General features: G+C 51.6%; 1 protein-coding gene across 6 annotated transcripts in view; it reads left to right on the top strand.

The window, feature by feature from the left end:
- The window catches only part of LOC128134909 (ankyrin repeat and fibronectin type-III domain-containing protein 1-like), a 257,182-nt gene that overhangs the window by 41,063 nt on the left and 194,784 nt on the right, over positions 1-21,335 (top strand). Inside the window, exon 1 of one of the 6 annotated variants that reach the window (XM_052773175.1) lies at positions 14,375-14,633. The exons of 4 other annotated variants lie outside the window; for them this stretch is intronic. In XM_052773175.1, the coding sequence (XP_052629135.1) occupies positions 14,515-14,633 (119 nt within the window). In that variant the 5' untranslated portion in view covers positions 14,375-14,514. Of the gene's footprint in view, positions 1-14,374; positions 14,634-21,335 lie in introns of those variants that run through there. One more of the 6 variants, XM_052773177.1, reaches the window with a different exon arrangement.

Here is a 21,335-nt window from a genome sequence, read left to right on the forward strand (position 1 = left end):
CTTCCTTTCTCTCCCCTGCTTTTTGTCCTCACAGCCTTCTCTGCAAAGCGGGAGTAATTTGGGAGGAAAGCCTCGTTCATTTTTCATGCTCAACCACCAGTGTAGCTGTTGACTGTGCTGGCGATTGCCTTTGGTATACTTTTACAGAGACAGTGACCTGTAAAAGAGTAAATCAAAGACTTGAAGCTAGTGCCTGGGGTGTACCTTAATGTGGTATAATCTCCTCTTCTGTTCCTCTGTGAATAGTGGGCAGATAACAAAGACACATCTGCAAATCAGGCAGAGTTCAGCCACGGGATGAAGCTTACCTGAGAAGAGGGGGTTGAGGATGACTGGGACATCTTTGGACTTGCTAGGCTGGAAGAAGGTATATTAAGCCTGGAATTGCACAGCTTAGCTCCTGTAGCTATAGTTCTGCATGAGGCCTGTCTGTTGATGAAGATAGTTTGCATCTTTGTTTTATTTATTTATTTTTTATTTTCATGTTATCTACTGTTATTTGCATCTTGGCACCTTGAAAAGGTCTTAGTTCTCAACATCTCTGTGTGGGCATGTGGCTGGGCTCTTGGGATGCCAGCACCTAGTCCGGGGCCAGAAGAGCCCCGTCTCTTATCCTGCTCCAGGGCTGAACTCACTGCCTGCTTCTCAAGGCGATTCGGAGAGATTTGGGCCATGACCAAATCTCACAAGGAGTGGTGCCTGATGCAGGAGATCAGCCCCATGGGTGATGCTTGGTATGGACATAGACACTCCAGTCCTCTGGGCTGATGAAGTGACTGTAACATGAAAGCTGCTCAAATTGCCAGAGCTGCCCTATTATTGCTTAATCTTATTCCTGAGCCCTGTGGGGCTTCTTGTGCTGTTACAAGTGCATTCATCCATGAGGCTTTCACAGGTCTGGCTGCTCTGATCGCACCGTACATCTCCGTGTATCTTGGCCAATATTGGCCTGCCAGCAGATGTGTGCAGTGAAAATGTGGCCTATTTGATGTCCTCTGGTACTTCCCACCTTCACTGCTTGTTTTAAATTTTTCCTGTTCCATGCACTAGCTGCAGAGTGACCTTTTAAAATGTGTTTTCCTGGATGTGTGTAAGGATGTTACTTGATTTTTAAATTTTTTTTTCTTCCCAAAAGCATGTGTAGAGTGCCTGTTCTGCATCCCTGGGGGTGGGAGGAGAGGTCCACAGCCATTTGCAGCACTCTGGGGAGGACGTGGGTCACGCTGGCTCTGTGACTGACCTTCCTGCAGGGCGAGAGGATCCTTCCCTGGTGCATCATTCCTGCTTTAACCTGCTGGTGTGGGGACGAGGAGGATGGCCCTGCTCAGCAGCATTCCTGCCTGGTCACCCCATGGTCTGTGTGCAGCATTGTTGAAACCTGCCTAGTTGGGCAGGGAGATTTTTCACAGCAGCAGCCGGTGGGACACCCTGCTGTGAGCACCAAGGGAAAAAACAGTCCTTGACCTCTTCAGCCCCATCCCACTCTGTTTGTGCCAAATCTCTTGCCAGCAAGGAGGCCCAGGGCATGGGTTGCCGTGTACCACTGTGGTTCCTGGTCCTGCCGTGGCCCCTGTAGCAGAAGGGAGCATGTGTTTCACTGCAGATGGAGGAAATACTAGGCTTTGTTTGGAAAATGAATGACTGGAAAGACACAGCTGAGTTGGAAACAACTTCTAGCTTGGGCAGAGCCTAGGGATATTAGAGTGAAAAAATACCAGATTGTTTCTTACAGCTTGAATGCTGCAGAGCAACATAGGGTGGCCCGTGGCCATTGTGGGTGCTGGTTGTCCACGTTGTGTGGCCCTGCTCTGTCTGTGCTCTGCAGCAGCTGATGCAAAGAAACCCCAGGGACAACCTGCACCAGGTGTCCTGTAGGGATGCTGCCTGGACCTGAGCTGAGGGTAGAGCTGTTGTGGGACCAGTGGAGATGAGCCACATGATGCCACGCTGAGCTAGGGAAACCCATCGACTTTGGCTTTTAAACTGTGTCTACCCAGGTTCAGTTTTTGCTTTTTAGGTGTTAGCAAAGGACTGCTGTGGTCACACTCCAGGTGCTTTAGCAAGACTCTGTAGAGAATGATGAAGGCTCCTGATTTTGGTGGGGTTGTGACTTCTTTTTCCAGAATTTTTTGGGGGGTTTTGGGAGTGAGGGGTTTTCCCTGTGTGCCCCAGGCACCTGCTGGCACATTTGTGGATAGCAGGTTGGGGGCTCGCAGAGGTGCTTGCCCCTTCCACTGGAAGTGGAGGCTGAGGTGGGTTTGAGGGTCTGACAGTGGATGTGACCATGGTGTGACAAAAGGGTTGGTCCAGAGTGCAGGGAGCTGCTGCTAGTGAGCTGGGGACTAAAGCAGAGGCAACCAGCACAGGGACAGCATGGAGTAAGATGTAATCTTCCTTTTTTCCTTCTTGTTTTCCTTCTTTTCCTGATGAGGTGTCACAGCTGGGGAAACCCCTCCTGTGCCCCCAAAGTCAAGGCAGCCCGTCATGCAGATGGGGAGCAGCCCTTTGTGAGGGGAGCTGTTGGGGCCTGGGATAACCATGCAGCAGAGAAGTAGCTCAAGAGACCTTCCTGAGCCCCTCCTGGGAGGGAAAGCAGCACCTTTGAGTTTTGCCTCCAGGCGTGTGGGAGGGGGCATATCCTGATTTTAATCATTTGGGGATTGCACAATGCTGAGCTGCACCACTGAGCTCTGCCTGCCTCCGGCAGCCTGGCGGTGATGACGTCCGAGGCAATTCCCTGTGGCCCATGGCCAAAGGACTGGTCTCTGCCCCAGTTAGTTCATCCGCGGTTCTGCGACATCTGAGGTCGGGTGACTTGGATTGGAGAAGGAAGCAGGGAGCTTGGGTTTGTTGTTGTGTTGTCATGATGCTCCCTGTGACTCCCACCTATTGCTTTCGCAAGCATTGGGCGATGAGAGATCCTGTGGCCCTGCCCAGGGTGAAGCAGACGTGTCAGTTGCGGCTCGTCAGCGTTTGGGAGGCCATAACACAGCTCACAGATCTGCCAGAGGTGCCGGCAGAGGCATCCTGGCCATTGCCAGTTACTGCATGGGACAGTGAAGTTGCTCAACCCTGCAGGTAACGTGGTGCTGTGTCCTGCCCCATGCGCTGGGAAACGTGGCTGAGGTGTGACGGTGCTGGTGGTGTCTCTGCTTGTGCAGAGATGCGCATCGTGGCTGAGATAAGGTTCACAGAAATGTGATGAACAAACCTCTCTGGCATTTCAAGCTTTTTTGCCCTCTTTGGGGTGTTAAGGGATGTGCTGCTTTGAGGGCTGCTTGGTGTTTTAGCTCAAGACAACCTGTGTGCATGTTTAAGTTGATGCATAGCAGTAGTACACACAGGAGATGTAGTAAGAAGCCTGTTCTGTCAGACACCCTTATGATGCTGGTTTTTAGGTATTTGACATGAAGAGCTGTTGACCTTGGTGCCTTGTGCTCCACCATCTCCTCTCCCACAGCAGCTGGTAACTGGTGAAGAAGTTTCAATTTCCAAATTGCTTTATCTTTTAAGTGGAAGGTATATTTCCTGCCTGTTGTTTGTTTCCCAGCAGTGGCTGTGCAGAGCACATGCTGTGAGTTATTTTTCTTACCATGTTGATGTCATGGGGTTGGAGGTTTGGGGGGCTTTGCTGCTCTGAAGCGTGGCTGTGGTACTGGACCTCCTTCCTCCATGCTGTAGGCAGCATGCTCTGCTTGCTGGCTTCCCCCTGTGCTACCCCTGTGTCAAAGCACAGCTTGACAGACCCCAGTGAGGGTGTTTGTAAAAGGTGTTGCCTTACAGTCTCTTTGGGGGAGGGCATTGAATTATGGTAGAAATCCAGTGGATCCTTGACCCTGACTGTGTGGTAGAAACATGCATGGTTAAACCCTGTGGCCAAATAGCACTTAAATGGGGTTTTTTTAATGTGCTTCATTATCTGGTTGTCCTGGATGTGCAGTAGTTATGCTGCCTTTCCTCATGTGGTCCAGGCTCTAAGATCCTAGGACGTTTTGCAAGGGCTGGCCTGGTGTCCGCTCACAGCCCTTCAGGGCACAGCTTCACATTGAGCATTGTCTGGTGGGTGCTGGGGAAAGGTCTGGACTTCCATGCCCCCAGACTGAGCCACCTCCCTCCACTGCCCTCATGTCAGGTCCAGTAGTTGCATGGCCATGGGATGAGTCAGCTCACTCCTTTACTGAGTGCTGAGGGAGTGTGGGTGGACCGGGTTGTTTTTTGGTTCATACCAGACCAGCTCAGCTGACTCATCCTGGGGGCTGCATGGCACGTTTCTGCTAACAGTGTTTTGAGTTTTCTGTTACAATTTCTGTTCCCAGGTGAGTGACTGGGACAGCAAGCCCCACACTGTGACACTGATGTCTGTCCCACAGCCAGTCCCTGTAAGCCTGCCCAGACACCTCCCCAGCATTTCCTTGCCCTCTGCCAGTAGCATGGCAGCATCCTTTGAGGGCAGCAGCAAGGTAGAAGTAGGAATAGAGCATCAGCTGCAAAGGTATGGGCAGAGGGTGCGGGATGCTGACAGGGTCTCCCTCCCTCTTTTCATCATTTTTCCCCAGCAGCAGAAACCTTGGTCACGCCATACAAGGTTGCAGTGTTGGGCTTGGACCATGTGTTCACAGCATGAGCATAACTTGAGTGTGTGGAAGAGAGTTCTGGAAGCAGTGAGGCTCCTCAGGGCTCGTGCAGACTGACCCGCAGTGCAGCGGCTCATGCTGGAAGATGGGGGACTTCCCGGGAGCCTGGTGTGCAGCTGCCCCACAAGGCCACAGCTAATCCCATGAACTTCCAGGGACTGCAGATATCACTGATGTCCCAGGGCTTAAAGAGCTGATGTCTGTCCCCTAAGCAGCTCTTTGATTAGAGGTCTTTCACTACTAACTATATGGTGAGGATCTGAGCAGGGAAAGCAATGACTTGGAGCTGTATGGCAGTGGAGATCATCTCAGGTGAGGAGTCTCAATTATGCAACTTCTCATTTTGGTGGCACTGACCATCTGTGTAATTGTCTTTGTTCTGCCTGATGGGGGCTTTAAATATTTTTGCTTATATTGTGAAGGATATGATGAGATCTGGTTTGTCAGTCTTTTTATTCTACTGAAATAAGTCAAAGTATTTGTTTTCCCTTGGGTGTTATTTGGGTTCTGTACTCTGTTTGACAGTCCTAGAGGTTTTAATTTTACAACTAGCATTTTGGAAGTTTTAGAGGCTTGTTTTTACTTTGTTTTAATTAAATTGCTATAACCTAGGGGAAATCTTTTGGCTTAATTTAAACGGAGAGTCTTATGCTGAGTAAATCCAACATTCCCATCTATCTGATGATTGTGCTGTTCAGAGTTTTGACATAAAAAGTTAAAATTTGACTCCAGGCTTGAAAGTTTGCAATCATTGACTGCAACAGGCACGGCCAGCTCTGTGTCGTAAGAGGATTACGTTAATCTATTGTTTGGGAAAGAAGCTGAGTTTTTAATAGACTCTATTTTGATGCAGGAATGGGATAATTACTGGGTGAGAGGAGAGAAGAAAAAGGTTGGAGTAGAAATGTCCTTCCCTGGTGCGTGTGGGTGTCTGTCGTTGGAGCCTTGGGCTGCAGCTGCTGAGGATGACTGTGCCCCTCTGGGATGTGTGCCTGGCCCTGGGGAGCCCTGTGCTCCCCTGCGGGGTGCAGTGCTTGTTTGGGGAGTGGGGAGGATGTGCATTCCTGTGGGGTCTGAGCACTGTCTCCTGGGCAGTGCCGGTGCTGGGGCTGGGCAGCCTCCCCACCACGTAGACCCACAGGTGCTGGGCTGGGTCTGCTGCCTGTTCACAAAGATCCAGGCCAGTTTGGGTAATGAAGCCCTGGGAAGGGGAGCTGCTCAGGACCGTGCTGCTGTGCCTCAGTGGAAGGACTTCATACAAGTCGGAGGGAAGCTTGAGGTGGCAGATAAGTAATTTCCCAGAGGGGTTGTTGCATTTATCCGTAATTCACTTCAACTTCAGGCCACGAAGAGTGCTTGAAGGGAGCAGGTCGGAGGCTCATCCTGCTCATTCTGGTGTGTATGAAGGTGACCTCCCTTGCCGGGCAGTTAACGGCATTTTTGCCAGCTCTGTCTCCAGCCCACGGCTGCTGCATGCTACCTCCTCGCCGCGGTGAGCCCCCAGGAGGGGTCACCCGGCAGCCCGGCTTTGGCTCAGGCAGTGTCCATCAGTCACAGGTGTTTTAGGAAGCTGCAAGCAAAGTAGTCAGGGCAAGGGAAGCAGCAGAGGCACGGTGAGCAGCAACCATGGTGTATACAGGATCAGGAGGAGCAGGGAGAGTACAACATGAAGTGAAAACCACGCAGCTGGGATGTCTTTGCACTGCGGGTTGGCAGCCAGGCACAACCTTTCCATCCCTTTTCTGCTTCTTCTGGGCTCTCTCCTTCTCTGACCAGGCCGCTGCAAGTCCTGGTACCTTTTGGGAGGGGGGAAGGAGATGGGGTGCCTTCAGGGGTTGTGTGCTTGCTAAGGAAACCGTTGTAACAACACCCAGAGGTCTGATGGTGGGGAGAGAGACTGCTTGTGGGGAGCCAGGTGTAGGAGGGGGCTGCTCCTCATTAGAGATCCAGATAGGCACAAGTAGATATTTATGAATGCGGGCAGCCATATTGATTATAGTCCTGTGACTCTCCCAGCCTGGAGACTGCTCGCTCCATATTGATTATTATTTTTTCTAAAGACTGATGAAGTTTGCTGGGCTCTAATTGCAAGAATTATTCTCCTTTTCCATTTTCTGCAATTCTTGATCATGTTAATGAGTTTTCCAATTTTTGCTTAGGGTTTTTACCAGGGCTGGTTTTTAGGGGAAAAAGAATAATTGGTGAGTCCTGAGCTGTGTCTGTTCCCAGGCTGAAAGAGTCAAGCAAGTGGTGGGGGGCAGAGCCAAGGTGACCACGTATGGGCATGGTATGGCAGAGGCAGCACCCTTTGCCTGTAAGATAGCCCTACCAGCTCCAAATGTCCTCAAACTATTCTGCCTTTGTTTCTTCTTTTGCTGTGTTTCCTCCCATCACACCACTGTTGATGTTTAATACTTTCTGCAGTCATTTTGAACTCAACAAACTTTTTTTTAGGAGGGCCCAACCAATTTTCTCCTTTTTTTTTTTTTCCTCTCTTCTCCTAGCAAGTATATAAAAGCCCCTATGACTCCTTCAGCTGCCTATGCTGCTGTCTGCTTTTTCCTGCCCTTATCTTTCCCCTGCAAGCCTGAGCCAGGTTTTTGTGCCATCATCAAGGAGCGGGCACCAGGGATGTCCCTGTTTTGGGAGGCAATTGTCCCTGTGTGTGCCATGATTTAACTGCACCATGTTGCATGTGGTGAGAACCTTTTTAAGGGGGATGAAGTAATTTGGCAATTCCCATTGATCTGGGGGTTAAAAAGGGAATTGGATTTCACAAGCATGCACATCCCACGCTGCTCTGGAAAGGGACAAATGCTGATGAGCTGCTGCAGGTGGGTGACTGGATCAGCACCGGTGTCTCTGTGGTGGGAGCTGCGCCTACCTCCATGCTGCCAAACAATTGGCTTTTGGTGGTGGCTACACCTCTGCTTCTTGTGTGCTTCTCTGCGAAGGCAAATTTTGAGCCAAACTCGAATAAATACTCACTTGTACCGGAGTGCTTTGGCCCACGTGTGCTTCACCCTGCGGGGCGAGGAGTTGGGTGCTGAGGTCCCTGCTTTTGCAGGGAAAAAGGAGGGGTTTTGGCAGGCTGGAAACAGGGTGCCACCAGCCAGGCTCTCAGTACCCAGGGCAGCATTTAGATGTCGGATGCTACAGTGCGTCTTAACTCTTTAATGTGGCTAATGCCCACCCTTCTCTGTGTTTGTGCACAGGACAGTGGCCCAAATGACAAAAAGAATGTGTCTTTGAAGTCCTGCCCTATGTAATTCAGTGCTGTTCCCAAGAATGAGGATATTTTAACTGTAACTTGGGCAGCACATCTGGATTTGCTGCTGGAATTAGAGTAATTGTGCTAAATGAGTTCTAATGCAGTGATATGCCAAGCAAATTAGTAAATTGATGCGGCTGGCTTATGCTAGGTATCGGCACTGAAATTTGTATGTAATGCAATATAACTGACAATTAAAGCAAAGTGCCTAGTTAGACTGAAATTATAGAGCCTCTCATGTACTCTTTATTACAGCTGTATTAAAATGTGGCACTTCCGTAGGGCTTCACAGCTCTGCCAATAAGTGTGTGTTAGTCCCAGGGCTGCACTGTTCTGAGGAGTTGGCCTCCAGAAGTCTCAGGCTGTGTTTCTCCTGGGCTGTGGGCAACAGCAAGGACCTGCAGTTTGTTGTGCCACTGCGGGCTCATGTTTGCACTTAGCACAGGCACATTTGCTTGGCTTACACTGCAAGGATGGTGCAAAAGCAAAAAAAGTCTTATATTTGGAACTATTAGTCTTCTTGAAAAGTTCTCTGACCCAAAATGGGTTTTAGCAGAGATGTGTGTGTCTTCTGTTTGATGCTCTTCTGTTCCCTCTGTTCCCGGAGGCTCACTGGCATTGCTGTGGGTGCACACAGAGATCGGCTGTGAGGATGCTCCAGGAGGCTGTGCTGGGGGGAAGCTGAGGACAGACTCACAGCATGCCCTGGCCAGGGTCCCTGCAGGCAGAGGATGGGTGGCCTCACTGGCTCTCCTGCAGGGGGAGACAGACCTGCAGCCTATACTGCTGCACCCCATTATTTAGCTGTGGTAGGTTTGAGGCTTCACCAGCAGCACCCAAGAGGCCAAGTGCAAGCACCGTACAGCCAGCGTGTAGCGCGAGGGAGGGAGCGCAGTGCCACGCATCTGGGCACTGGCCACCTGAGCTGTCACAAAGAGCTTTTGTCAAATGCTCCCAGCGCCTTAGGGAAGGTCTGTAGCACGGGGGGGGGTGCATTCAGCGCTGCCATTGCCATAGCTGCTTCCAGGAGGGGGGCTGCGCTCAGCACGGCACAGCTTCACCAAAATGCTTGTAGCGATGCATGCAAGCTTCCTGGGAGGTGACTCCAGGCTGAAGTTTGTTTTTCAGTAAGTGTAGCAGCTCTGTTGCTGCATCTTTGAGTGTCTGCCTTGACCCAACAGCTGGAGGTGCAGGGTGCTCTGGCAGGGGTGGGAGCAGAGGAGAGGGGCTGAGCTGCAGGAGTGCCTCCGGAGGGGATGGAGGGAGCAGCTGGAGTGGGAGAAACATCCTGCCTGTGGCCAGCCTGTACCTTGGGTGCTACAGCAGCTACTTTGGGCTGGATCTGAGGCAGTGGTGGCCTGACACCCCTCGTTCCTGCTGCACGTTTCTTAAATGGAAGCTTTTGGGTAGGGAGTGCCTTGCACAATGGTGTGCCGATAGTGGTCTTAAGTGACTGTTTCTGTGCTTTTGTCCCTTGAAGAAGGGGTCACTGGTGGGGTTTTATGTTTTCATTTTGCATGATCTCTGCATGATGCACCATGTCACGCTGATGCTTTTTTAACTATCCTGCAACATTTGATGGTACTCTGGTACACTGGGTTAACTGGTTGTGAAAAATGGGGGCTCAGTCACTGTGGGTATATTTAAAACAGGGTGGAAGAATTTTATTTCTTAAGCCTCAAGAGTTAGTGCTCAGAACTTACCTTGCCCTCCAAAAAAATGATGATTATCAAAATTCTTCATTATTGGCTTCATTCACATGAGGCTTGATACGGAGCTGATGTCTGACATCAGTGGCCACTTTTCAGCAGCTTGGAAAATTCCTGCCCAAAAAACCTTTGAAGTCCCCATGGTGCTTTCAGCTGACTTCCAAGGTAACTTGGAGAAGCTGGTTCCTCCCCAGCTGGCACTAAAAGAAGGCTCATGAGAAATCCTCTTCCACCTGACCCAAAGGCACAGCTGTTCCCTGGGGGATTAGGAAGCTTCCCTTCACTCGTTTTTTGGGATTGCAGCAGGTGCTTTTCCCTCTGGGGGAGAGGAACTCTGACCACAATAGATGGGAACTGGGGTACCAGGACCCACACAGTCCTCTTTCCCCGCCCCAAGCAGTGGCTCTGGAAAAGCGTGACCTTTTGCCATGGGACATCTCAGGATGAGCAGGCAGAAGTGCCTCCTGCTCCAGGCTCTGTCCCTGATCAGCTGTTCAGGCTTTGGCTCCTCCTTTGGCCAGACTCGCTGCTTTTCTAGACTGTTCTGCTGTTGTCACCGCTTTAATTTCGAACCTGCTGTCTGGGACTCCACTTATGCGACCTGCTGAACTCCATCCTCCGCATTGCTGGAGGACCTCAAAAGAGGCAGCAGCTGCTATTCTCCAGGTATCAGCCAGACTGGGAAAGGGAGCCTTAAGACAGCCAAGGTGTTGCCATTTTTGTAGAAATGAGATGGCTACTCCCAGTATGGCTTAAGTCTGTCTTACCTACTTCCCCCAGACACAGGGAGGTCTGGTGCTTGTGAGCATCACCTAAGCTGCCCTGGGGGGAGGGATGAGCTGTTAAAAGCAATGTTGATTGAGGAGCAGCAATGGGCTCTGCATCAGCTGATGAGCGGCTCTTAGGGATGCAGCTCCCCAGAGGAGCCAGGGGCTGGAAGAGCGGGTGTGTTTAACTTGTGTTGAGTGGTCTTGGTGTGCAGGAGTGAAACTGAAGCTCTGGAGAAACAGGGCTGGAGTCCTCCAGCACTGTAGGAGTGGATGGAGAAACTGCCAGCTCTGAAGAATGCCCTTTTCTGGGCAGGGGACCTGGCAGAGATACTTTCCAGTCTACTGCTTTTGGGCAGCCCTAGGACTTGTGGTGTTTGAGGTTGCTGTGAGGTAGCTGTTATGATTTCTGCCTGAAAAAGTGTCCTGCTTGTTTGCAAGCTGGGACTGGTGCTGGTTCCCACGTCTGTGATGGCTTCACTGTGTTTGCAGAGTTTTGAAATGGGAAATACTAGTCTCTGTGGCCCGAATGAGCGTATATACGGGAATGTGTGAGATGGACCCAGACAACCACACGGTTGTGTTATCACTTGGGTTTTTTTCCTTCTGTAATGTCTGCAAAGGTGTGAGATGCTTGTACAAATGTCTCAGTGATGGTTGCGCAGGGGTAGCGATGTGTGCGGCAGTGCTCTGCATTATCCCAACACAGAAAGTCCCAGTGCAGTATGGATTTTGATTTCTGCTTTAACAGTCTCCTCCACAGTTCCTCTTAAAAATCAGTTTGTCTCCTGCAAATTAAACTACTGTTTCACTTATAAAGTGTTTCATTCTACTATTAAGTGAAAGTGGGAAGCTGACTTTCGCATCACTGAGTACATGGCTGCAAACCCCAGCACAGCAGATTGTTAATGTGAAATTAGAGATATTTCAGCAATATCTCGGCAGATTGCCTCTGCCGCTTAATAAAAGGCACGGAGCTCCTCTGGGAGACAGACTCGTGTGACAGCCCTATCTAGAAGGGCTGACCACCTTGTTCCTTGAGCAGGTAAGAGCTTGAGGGGCTGTTCCTTTGCCTTGGAGGAAAGGAGACAGCCTTTCCCTTGCCCCAGGTCACCAGAGGAAAACCAGAGGCTAAAACACAGATGACAGGTGTGGGAGCTTGTGCTGTTTCTGCCCCAGTGCTGGTTGTGCTTCCAGCCAGACAGGTCCCTGGTGAGCCTGGTCCAGGGGACTGGGATATACTGGGGGGGGCTGTGGGGCAGCAGTCCCCTCTGGAGTATCACTTTTTTGATCACAGGTGGAGGTGTTTATGGAGTTGTCTGAGCTTTTGGGCATTGGTACCTTGAGTCCCACCGCCCCCAGCTACCCAGGCACGGGGTTTCACGAAGGCAGTTTCCTCATTTGTTTTCCAAGTGCCGGCACTGTTGGGCTCATAAAGTAAGCTTTGCAGCCTTGCAGGGGGCCTGACTCTCCTGTGAAGAGCTGTGGCTCCTACCTGCCTGCCCAGGAAGGGATTGCAGAAATGTGGGGTGTCCCTGGCTGTATGGCTGTAGGAGTGTCCCCCATGCAGCTGGGGTGCTGGGGAAGGCTGGCTTGTTCCTTGGAGTGTGTGTCTGTCAGTCTGTCTAATCCTCCTGCTGCTTTTTCTACAGTCTTCCAAATTGCCCTTTTGTCCCCAAACAATTCTGCTTTGCAAATGCCAAAGGAGGATCCCTGGGGCAGCATTGCTGCTCCTCTGCCTTCCCATCAGGTGGTGAGGAAGAACAGGAGAAGAGAGGGATTCAAATTAACCCCGCTAATCCTCTCTACTCCTCCTGCTGCCCAGTGCAGCCCCTCTCCTGTTGCCTTTGTGTAACTCAGGAGCAGATAACATCATCTCTGCCAGGTAACCGCTGCTATCCTCCTCTGAAGGCATGTGTGTGCCTTAACCCAGCTGCCTCTGAAAGAGCCGGCATTATTATGGCTTTCCTCTATAGCAGGGAAACAAGAGTTGTCCCCTTCTGTCTCCCGCTTGTCTGGTCTCCCCCTCAGCTGCTTTTCTGCTGCCTCCCGACAGCCCCCTCCGCTCTCCTCCGGCTCCTCTGACCTCTTTTGACGTGTTGCGTTTCACTGCAACTGGTAACGGGGAGCCGATGAGAGATAAGAGGGGTGACAGTGTTACCGGCTCATGCTGCGCCTGAAAGAGCCAGCAAGCGGATGCTCTGCCTCAGCCCTCTCTCCACAAACGAATCGATTTTAGGAAGCACCCTGGACCACTCCCCGGCAGCAGTGGAGCCCATCGAAGGGAGAAGGTGGGAGACGAAGGGGGGCGGCGTGCGGAACAGCGGGTAGACAGCTTTATTTTCCCTGGCTGTAAGAGGGAAGCGAGCCCAAGCTCTCCCCTCCCAATGTGTGAACAGGAGGCAGAAGGTGCTGGGGGAGTGTACCTACCCAGTGGAGGGGCTGGCAGGGTTCCCCATGGCCATGGGACCCCCCCCCCCGGTGCATCACTAGCCCCCTGCTTTGTGCACAGGTTTGTGCTGTTTTGCTGGAATTAATGTCAGCACCTGGAGCAGGGAGGGAGGATTGAGGTGGGTCAAATAAATTAAAAGCCCCCCACTAAAGAACTGTGAGCAGGGATGGTGACAGCCGGTCTGAGAGTCACAAGCAGCCGGTGGGGGCGGGCGGCTGCCGAAGTGACCGTGGGTTGTTGGGCTTGTGCTCCATGGGGCGTACCCGGCTGCTTCAGGCATTTAATTTGGAGCGGGAAGCTGAACCAGAGCCTAAAGGAAAAGGAGGAAAATAAGGGAGGAGGGAAGTGGGGCTCGACAAGGCACACAGCAGGTTTTCGGCAGTGGACGGTCATCCCTCGTTGCGAGCAGGCTGCTTGCAGTGGATGGGTCTAAGCAGGGAAATAGCAATGAACGGGGTTTTGTTTATTTTTTAACATGGCATCCACAACGGAGGGATCAAGAGGACGTGAAGGTAGCTTGCTGGTCTGCCAGTTGAGTTAATGCTGATTTTCTTTGCTGTTTCCTCAAGGGTCTCTTGGCATGGCTGTGAGTTGCCATCAGACACCCCTTCCCCTGGACGCGCTTCACTGACTTAATCTGGCTTTGCTCTGTGGGGCTGGAGCAAGATTTTTTTTTTTTTTTTGAAGCCCTTGTTTTTCCTCCGCCCAGCTGGCGTCAGGCTCTGAGGATGCAGAGAAAAGTGCTCCTGACTAGGGGAGGTTTGGCAGTAGGATTTCCCTGCAGGTTCACAGCATCCCTTTATCTGCTGCCTGCTGTAGAAAGGCTTTGTGTTGGAGCTTGGGGAGCAGAGCCCACAGGTGACCTCTAACTGGATCAGACTTGCTTGCTTTAAATGTCTGTCCCTCTCCTTGCACTCAGGTGTTCGGTGACAGGCTGGAAAATCGTGTTAGGTAGGTGCTGCTGGAGGCTAAGGGGTGCCTTCTGCTTTGGGAAACAGGGAGGGAAGAAAACTAGTGAACTCTGAATAGCCGCAAGAAGAGCAAGCAGGGATCTTCTGCAAGAAGAGCAAGCGGGAATCCTCTCCACCTATTGTGCTGGTCTCCATATGCCAGACCCTTTGGAAACTCATCTGAACAGCTGATTTCTCGGGGTTTCTCATCGCCTTCGGATCCAGACAGCATCCCCCTGCCTACCCTGGGCCACCTCCCCAGAGGCCAGCACCCTCACCTGCCAAGCGGCCACTGACAGTGGGGTCTTGCAGAACTGTGCCATCACTACTGAGGGATCCTTTCCAGTGGGCATTATTACTTTTTACCCCCACCCCCCAGCCACCTCCTTAATTCAGCTCTGCAGCTTCACACTAAATAAGCATGCAGACGCCAGCTGCTCTTATGCAGCCCGGCACCTGCGGCTGGCTCGGGGAGGCAGGGCTTCCTACCCTTGAAATTTGAGGGATTGCCGTGGAGTGCGTGTGGACTGTCCAAGAAGTAGTTCCTGGCTAAACTCCTCCTGTCTTGTGCTGTCTCTTTCTCTCTGACTCGCAGCGCTCCCTTCTCGGTCCCGTGGGCTGACGGAGTGCGTGGGGGTAGCGAGCGCAGCTGGGGTGTAGCATGCATAAGTGTGCGGTGGGACCGGCGCCCAGGGACGCAGGTGGGCGCGCACTCGGACATCGCGGGGGCCATGGCTTCATTTGGGAAGCTGACAGAGTACTTCAGCCTGAGGAAGTCGAGGATGGAGCTGCGCTCTGGGCGGCGGGGCCGGCGGAGCGGGAGCTGTTGCTGTAGTATCACCGAGTGCAGGTATGGGGTAGCAGTGGCCCATCTGTCCCAGTGCCTCTGTGTGTGCCCAGGGTGCTATGGGGTGGGAGATGTAGTCCTTGGTGTTTTGCTTTCCCTTTATCTCTCCTGGGGCTGGGGAGGGGACTGGGAGCAAGCCAAGAGTTCTGGAAGCATCACCTCAGTTCTGTCTGGGGCTCCCGAGTGGCTCATCGTTGCAGGACGTCTCTGTCAGGCTCTGTCCCCCGGCATCCGTCTCCCTGCCCAGGGCACGTCCCAGGTGTTGGTGTTACATCTCGGATGTCTGCTGGGTGACCATGTGCACATGTACCTGCTTGCCTCTGTCTTTTGCTTTCTGTGTTGTGCCGCTGCACTGTCTCCTCATTAGAGGAGTGAGGTTATTGTGCCGCAGTTGCCCTTCCCTCACTCTGCCTCTCGTGCTGCTGCATGCAAAGTCCTTGACTGTCCAGGCAGCAAGAAGTGCCTTTACAGGTGGAGTTGAATGTGTGTGTGTATGCAGTGCTGATGGAGCCTCCTGGCACGCAGCAGCTGGGGAGGGGTCTCGGGGACAGGGTGCAATGGCGAGAGGGGCTCCTCTGGGCAGACAGATACACGGTTCACCGTCAGCTCATTTGGGGTGTGGATTGATAAGGGGAACATGCTGGGGATGGGGGGGGGGTGGCATTGGGCTGACTGGAAATCCTCTGGGAGTATGCTGCCATCTGGGTGCTGAGGGTCATGGTGAGAGGCAGCAAGGCCAGTCCGAGCTGTAGGGTGCACGCGTTCTTGTTTTGCATGTAAATACAGCTATTGCAATTAAGAAAACTGCTCTGTGCCTGGGTGGCTTATCTCTCCTTGGATATTATGAGCAGCTTGTAGGACATGGCTAGCACTTGGTGCTGCTCTGGGCTTTTTCCCCCTTTGTGTAGGCTTGTGGTGGGGCAGAGCATTACCACCAGCCTGAGCAGTGTGTGTCCCCAAATCCTCCCGCTGACCTGCACATGGTGCCTCCCTGCTTCTGGAGGAGTGCAGGTCTACACAGGGACACATGGGGGGAAAAAATAGCACCAAGATATCCACTCATCATCTTCTCTGGTTCTTGAGCATCTCGTACTCTGTAAAGGTTATTAAAGTATCTGAACATTAAAAAGAAGTTGGAGGTCTGTTGCTTGGGCCCCTCCTGCTGCTCTCTGTGTTACTGCTGAGATGGTGAGACGTGATGTGCTGTTGCTGTCTCCCCTCTTCACTCAGTGGCTACACGAGATGGTCGCCTCTCTCCTGCTCGCTCGAAGCACGGCGCGGTTTCTCCGGAAACGCAGAAACATTCATGGCTGAGCCAGGAGCTTTGTTCTGCTCTTTTTTGGCATTGCAGACAGAAACCCTGGTTTCTGCCCTCAGGTTTTTGCTGTGCCAGTGCAGAGCTGGGTGTGAGGAAGGTTGGTTCTTCAGGCGCTGCCGAGTGCAGTATGTCCCCGGGGTTTGCTGGTGTGCAGCCGAGCGCCATGTGGAGAGTGAGCATGTGCCACGTCTGGGGCAAGAGGGAGATGAGGAGATGCTCCTGGGGCTCCATACCCTATCGATCCCCCATGCACAGGGTGCTACAGTCCTGGACCTTGTGTTTTGGGGTGAGTTGGGTGGTTTCCCATGTAATGGGAGATGTCATGGTACCTTTCTAGCTCAGGGGCATTAGTCACAAAAGTGGTGATGTGTAGTTCACGTACCAAATTTTCTGGGGGGATGCTGGATATGGATGTGTTGGAGTGCTTCCCTTGTGTAGGAGTGTGGCTCACCATGTATCAGTCATGGCTGTCGGGGCCGCTGCCTGTCTAAGCCCAGCTCTGTGGGGGCTGGTGGACATGCTTCCTCCAAGCACAAGTTTCTCTATGTGCCCAGGTAGTCCAGTGTGGCCAAGCTTGAGGTGCAGGGAGCTGTGCTCTGCCTGGTCGTTAATGTGTTTTGGCCCCCATGCCATGTAGCTGCTCCAGGGCAGCTTCTCTGGGCTGGCTTTGAGCATGTAGACAGTGTTGTTCCTGGTGCTCCCAACTCTCCAGTGACAGGCTCAAGTGCACCTGCAGATACTGAGCCTGTTCCCTTGATTGCACGCAGTTGATTATGGAAGTAAAAATAAGTGTTGATTGAAGCATGGGATGCTTTTGAAATCAGTGTCACTTTTCACTCAAGCTACTTGTGATTTTACTTGTTTTTTCTCCCCATGTCTGTACACTGAGAAGCCCCAGTTGAGACCCCTGACCCAAGCTGAACTGGCTGTTGGCATTCATAAAGCTGAACACTTCATGGCTGGGATCTGAAAGCAGATGAAAAGCATCTGCTGTCATGTCTGACCCAGTCCTTACTCTAGATGGTGTCTTTTCTAGCTCTGTTGAGCAACTTTTTGGTTTTATTTCATTTCTTCATGCTAATGTGGGCAAATTAAACAAGGAAATAAGATGCTCAAACCCCATGTTTCCATGTGCGTGGAGGTACTGGAGATCCTGCATCCCGGGCTCAGCAGCGTGATGTCTAACAGAGCCCTGCCCTGGCCTTCGCATGGCTCAGGCCAGCCAGGCTTCCGCTGCTCTTGGCAAAGCCATGTAGTCCCCTGGGACCACAGCAAACAAGCGTAGGCAGGTCCTCAGTAAAGAGGATGCACTAACTGGAGTTATTAAATTGTAAATATAGTGGTCCCACGCATTCTCATAGGACTTAACAGATATTAGCAGGTGTGTAGTTATGGTATTAAGTAATATGCCTGCATTTTTAAATGACGCCTCCAGATAAAGCAATGCATACGAGGTGGGTTGAGTAAATCTGCTGGATTTGAGAATTTGTGGGCTCAAACTTGTACACAAAAGAGGAGCCCAGCAATAGCATTGTCTCTCCCAGTGTTTGGGTGCTATTGGGCAAACGTGCTGCTTGCAGGAGCTCTTCAGCCTCTGATGTGCCCTGTGCCCTGCTGCTCTGCTGGGACCTGTGGCACAGAGCTATGTCGTGATTTACACCTTTGCTGTTTCGTCAGCTGGAGGCTTTTCCAACCTGAGACTTGCTAGGTGTGCTCAGCAGGAGGATGGCTGCTCTGCTGAGGTGCTGTGGCATAGTTGCCTCATGTTATTAAATCAATTGGACAGTCAGATCTCCAGGGGTTGAGAGGCTCCAGGTGTGACAAGCTAGGGATCAGAGTGTCCCCAGCATGCAGCTTGTACTGGTGTAGTGATTGAGCATAAACATACCAGCCAGAGCTGATCTCAGGGAAGTGTGTGATTTATTTGCAATAACTTTTTTGTATCTAGTAGAAGCATTGATGGATGAACCAAATGCTCAACTTGACTGGGGCTGGAGCTGTACTGCTTTGTGCAGGATGAAGGCTGGGATCATCACAGGGGTTGATTTCTCTCCAGCTCAGAGGCTGCAGCACGGGATGCAGGTGCCTGTGGGCAAAAGACAGGAGGGGCTGGAGGTGCTTGCTGAGGTTTGGGGGGTTTGTTCTTTGTATTGTCTTATGGTGCCAGCCTCAAGGTGCTTGTGCCCAGCTCTCAGTGTATTGACAGGAAGGGTGGAGAGGATCCGCTTCTGGCACGGAGGAGTAATGAAAGGAAAAGGCAGGTTATACGAAATAGCTCGTCTATTTATTGAGCTATTTTTAAACTGAAAGGTCTGGACAACTAATTTTGGGTTCCTGCAGCTTTTGAAAGTGGATCGAGGAAGGCTATTGTCTTGTAACTGGGCTGAGAAAACGGCCTTGCTCTGCTGTAAGTGTGCTGGGGGAGGGTCCAGGGTGAGTTGAAGTTTTTGGAAACAGGCTGGCACTTTTCCAGGCTGCTGCTTTCAGCCAAGGCTGCTTAGCAGCGAGCTAGCCTGGCAGAGTCCTGGACTGAGATCCTGGGTGCTTGCAGCGATTCTGGGAGGACAGGGATCTGGTGTCATCTGACAGAGTTAATGTTTTTTGGAGAATTTCTCAAGGAGACTCTTGGAGTTGGTTTCAGCCTGAAGCGATGCTGGCAAGCAGAACCCCCCTGCCCTGCACCGAGAATGCCAGTCCTTTTGTGGGAGCCATGACCTGCAGCAGTAACAAATGGCACTTCATTAAAAATCCCAAATACTGTCCAGGGGTGGCTTTTGGGAGGCATTTTGTCCCCTAGGCAGGAACTTGGAGGCTGTTTGATTCAGTGGCTTTCTCTCTTGGCCCAGTACTGTTTTGGGACAGATCTGCTCGCCTGGCTTCAGGAGGTTGATGCACATTCCCGCTTTGATAGCTGCTGCCTCTCCTCCGAGGTCCCCAGAGCCCCATATGGTCCCCACAGAGGGACTTTGATGTGCTCATCTGGAGATTGCTGCCTAGTTATAGAAAAGGATATTTTCAGGATGGGGAAGAGGAAGGGGATATTTGTGCCTGGTTTTGGATCTTGAGCCCTTCTCCTGGGGGAGACCTTTGGCCTTGGAGGCAGCAGAACTGAAGAGCCGTAAAAACATGGGAGGTGAAGAGCCTACGCCCTCAGGGGGCTTCAGGAGAGGAACTTTTCCCTGGCTTGAGGGGAGGCAGTGGGGTGACCCGGTGTGAAACTGAGGGAAGCTCAGCCTGGGAAATGGGGAGGAGAGGTGGTTGGCTTGTGCTGAACCAGGGTGTGGGCAGGCAGGGTGTTTGCTTTAGGATTTCAGTGCCTTTTTTCTCAATACCTGAATTGGTGTTGGAAGTTGGTGTTAATTAGCAATGAATTAAATTATGTAAGAATAAATTACATGAAATTTCCAAATTGCCTGGCCTGTTTTGCCCATGTCATTAGATAATTTCCAGCTGAAGGGATGGTGCTCTAGGTGGTGTTCTACCTTTGCACTCACAGGGGGAGCAGAGGTGGGTCCAGGTGTCCCTGCTGCTGTCGGAGTCAGAGCCTGTCCTGGGCCTCGTGGGAAGCTGGACCAGGGAGCTGCTCTTTGCAACGGGGAGCTGTTACTTCCCCTCCCTTGGGGGTATTTTCCACACTGATATCCTGATCCATGTTCCTTGCTGTGTGGTTTGATGGGTGAGTGGGGAGGGGTAGTGGGCAATGTTTTCCTGGCAGGATTGTGCTTAGTTGGTTTGGGGTGTTTAAAAATATCTCTTCAGCTCTGGCAGCAGGTCTGTGTTCAAGCACGCGGTTGTGATGGGGAAGAGGAGGAACTGGCAAGTTTTGGGGCTGGAAAACTGCACTGAAGGAACAAATCCAGTATTAGCTGCACACAGCATGAGACAGATAAAAATGGCAGCAGGTCTTCCACCTCTGGCTTACGGTGCAGCCTTGCAAGAGTCCCCATAGCTGGAGCGTGACTGCCTTATGTGTTGTCCTGGAGTGTATCACAGTGGCACTGAGTTGCCCGATACCACATTGGACATGGTGCTGGGGTCTTGGCACACTCCTTCCAAGTCCCAGTCCGGGGGTTTTTAGTTGATGCTGGCTTTTTTAAACACCCGTAGGAGTTGAGAGCTGGTAGCATGGAGCAAGAAGCCAGTCGGGTGTGCAGAGCAGCAGGGCAGTGCCTGGAGATCCCGGGGAGCCTCCTTCCATCTGCCGGCCTTGATGAATGCTCAGGGGTGTCTTGTGCACCCACCTGCAGCATTTAGTCTTGCAAATGTGCATGGACTCTTTTTCCTAAATGCTGTATCCTGCAGCTTGAGCTGGGTGAGAAGCTTTTAACACATGGTAAAACTTGCCCCCAAAGGGGCATCTCTGAGGGGCACTGAGGATCTCTCATATATGGCTGATAGTTTGACTGACTTTTCCCGCTTTGTTTTTGATATGTTTTAAACAAAACTTTTCTGCTTCAAAATGACACATCGATATGGAAAGATACCTGCATTTCAAAAGAGAAAAAAAGTAAGGAACTTGGAATTGTTTTGGGTTAACTGAGAAGTTTCTACCTGACATTAGTCAATAAGGTGTTTGTGGCACTTATATTTCAAATTTCCCAGTGCTGACACCTTCCTTGCCTGCAGAGAGGCCAGCAGGAAAATGTGTGTGGGTGCATGGATTTGCATTTTAGCTGCAACAGATCATTGTAACCTATTAAAAAAAAAAAAATTGATGTCCATTGCTACTGCATGGAAGTGCTTTGTGCTGGTGCCTAACCAGGCCGAGCTAAATCCAGAGTTAGTGACTCAGACCATGGCCTGCTTTTTAGAAGTGCTGGGCACCCGTTAATCCTGTTAACTGTAACGGGCAGCAGATGCTCAGCATCTTTACAACTTAGCCGGTATTGTTTGTGTGGCTGTGCAGGAATGTAAGAAAGAGCTTTAGGAGCTGGAGCTGAAAACTTCAGCCTCTTTCAGATGGAGATATTCTGGGTTGGGGAGCTCGGTGGCGGGTGGCAGGTCGCAGGGTGCTCTCAGATTGCACAGCTGGATGGATGGCTGTCCTCAAGTGCAGCTTTTGTGTGCTTTTGAGTGAGGCTTGTTTGAAATTGTGAGTGCTGCTGCTGCTCTTTCTCGCCTGGTCTGGCATTGTGGTGCTGTGTGGTTGAGGCTGTTGGGGTGACCAGTGCCTTTCAGCTCTTGCATTTCACAGCTGCCTCCTTCACCCTCTGTGCTGGTGGTGCGCGGTGAGGTGAAGGACCGAGTCTTCCTCCCCTCTCGTCTGCGTCAGCTTTTCCCCAGGCTGTGCAAGCGCTGCATCCCCGGTGTCTCACAAAGATGACAAGCCGTCAGATGTAAATGGTTCTGTTTTGTGAGCAGAGTGGCAGTGCCACGGGAAGAAACGA

Source organism: Harpia harpyja, chromosome 21 (genome assembly GCF_026419915.1).
Source record: "Harpia harpyja isolate bHarHar1 chromosome 21, bHarHar1 primary haplotype, whole genome shotgun sequence".
NCBI classification, from domain to species: domain Eukaryota; kingdom Metazoa; phylum Chordata; class Aves; order Accipitriformes; family Accipitridae; genus Harpia; species Harpia harpyja.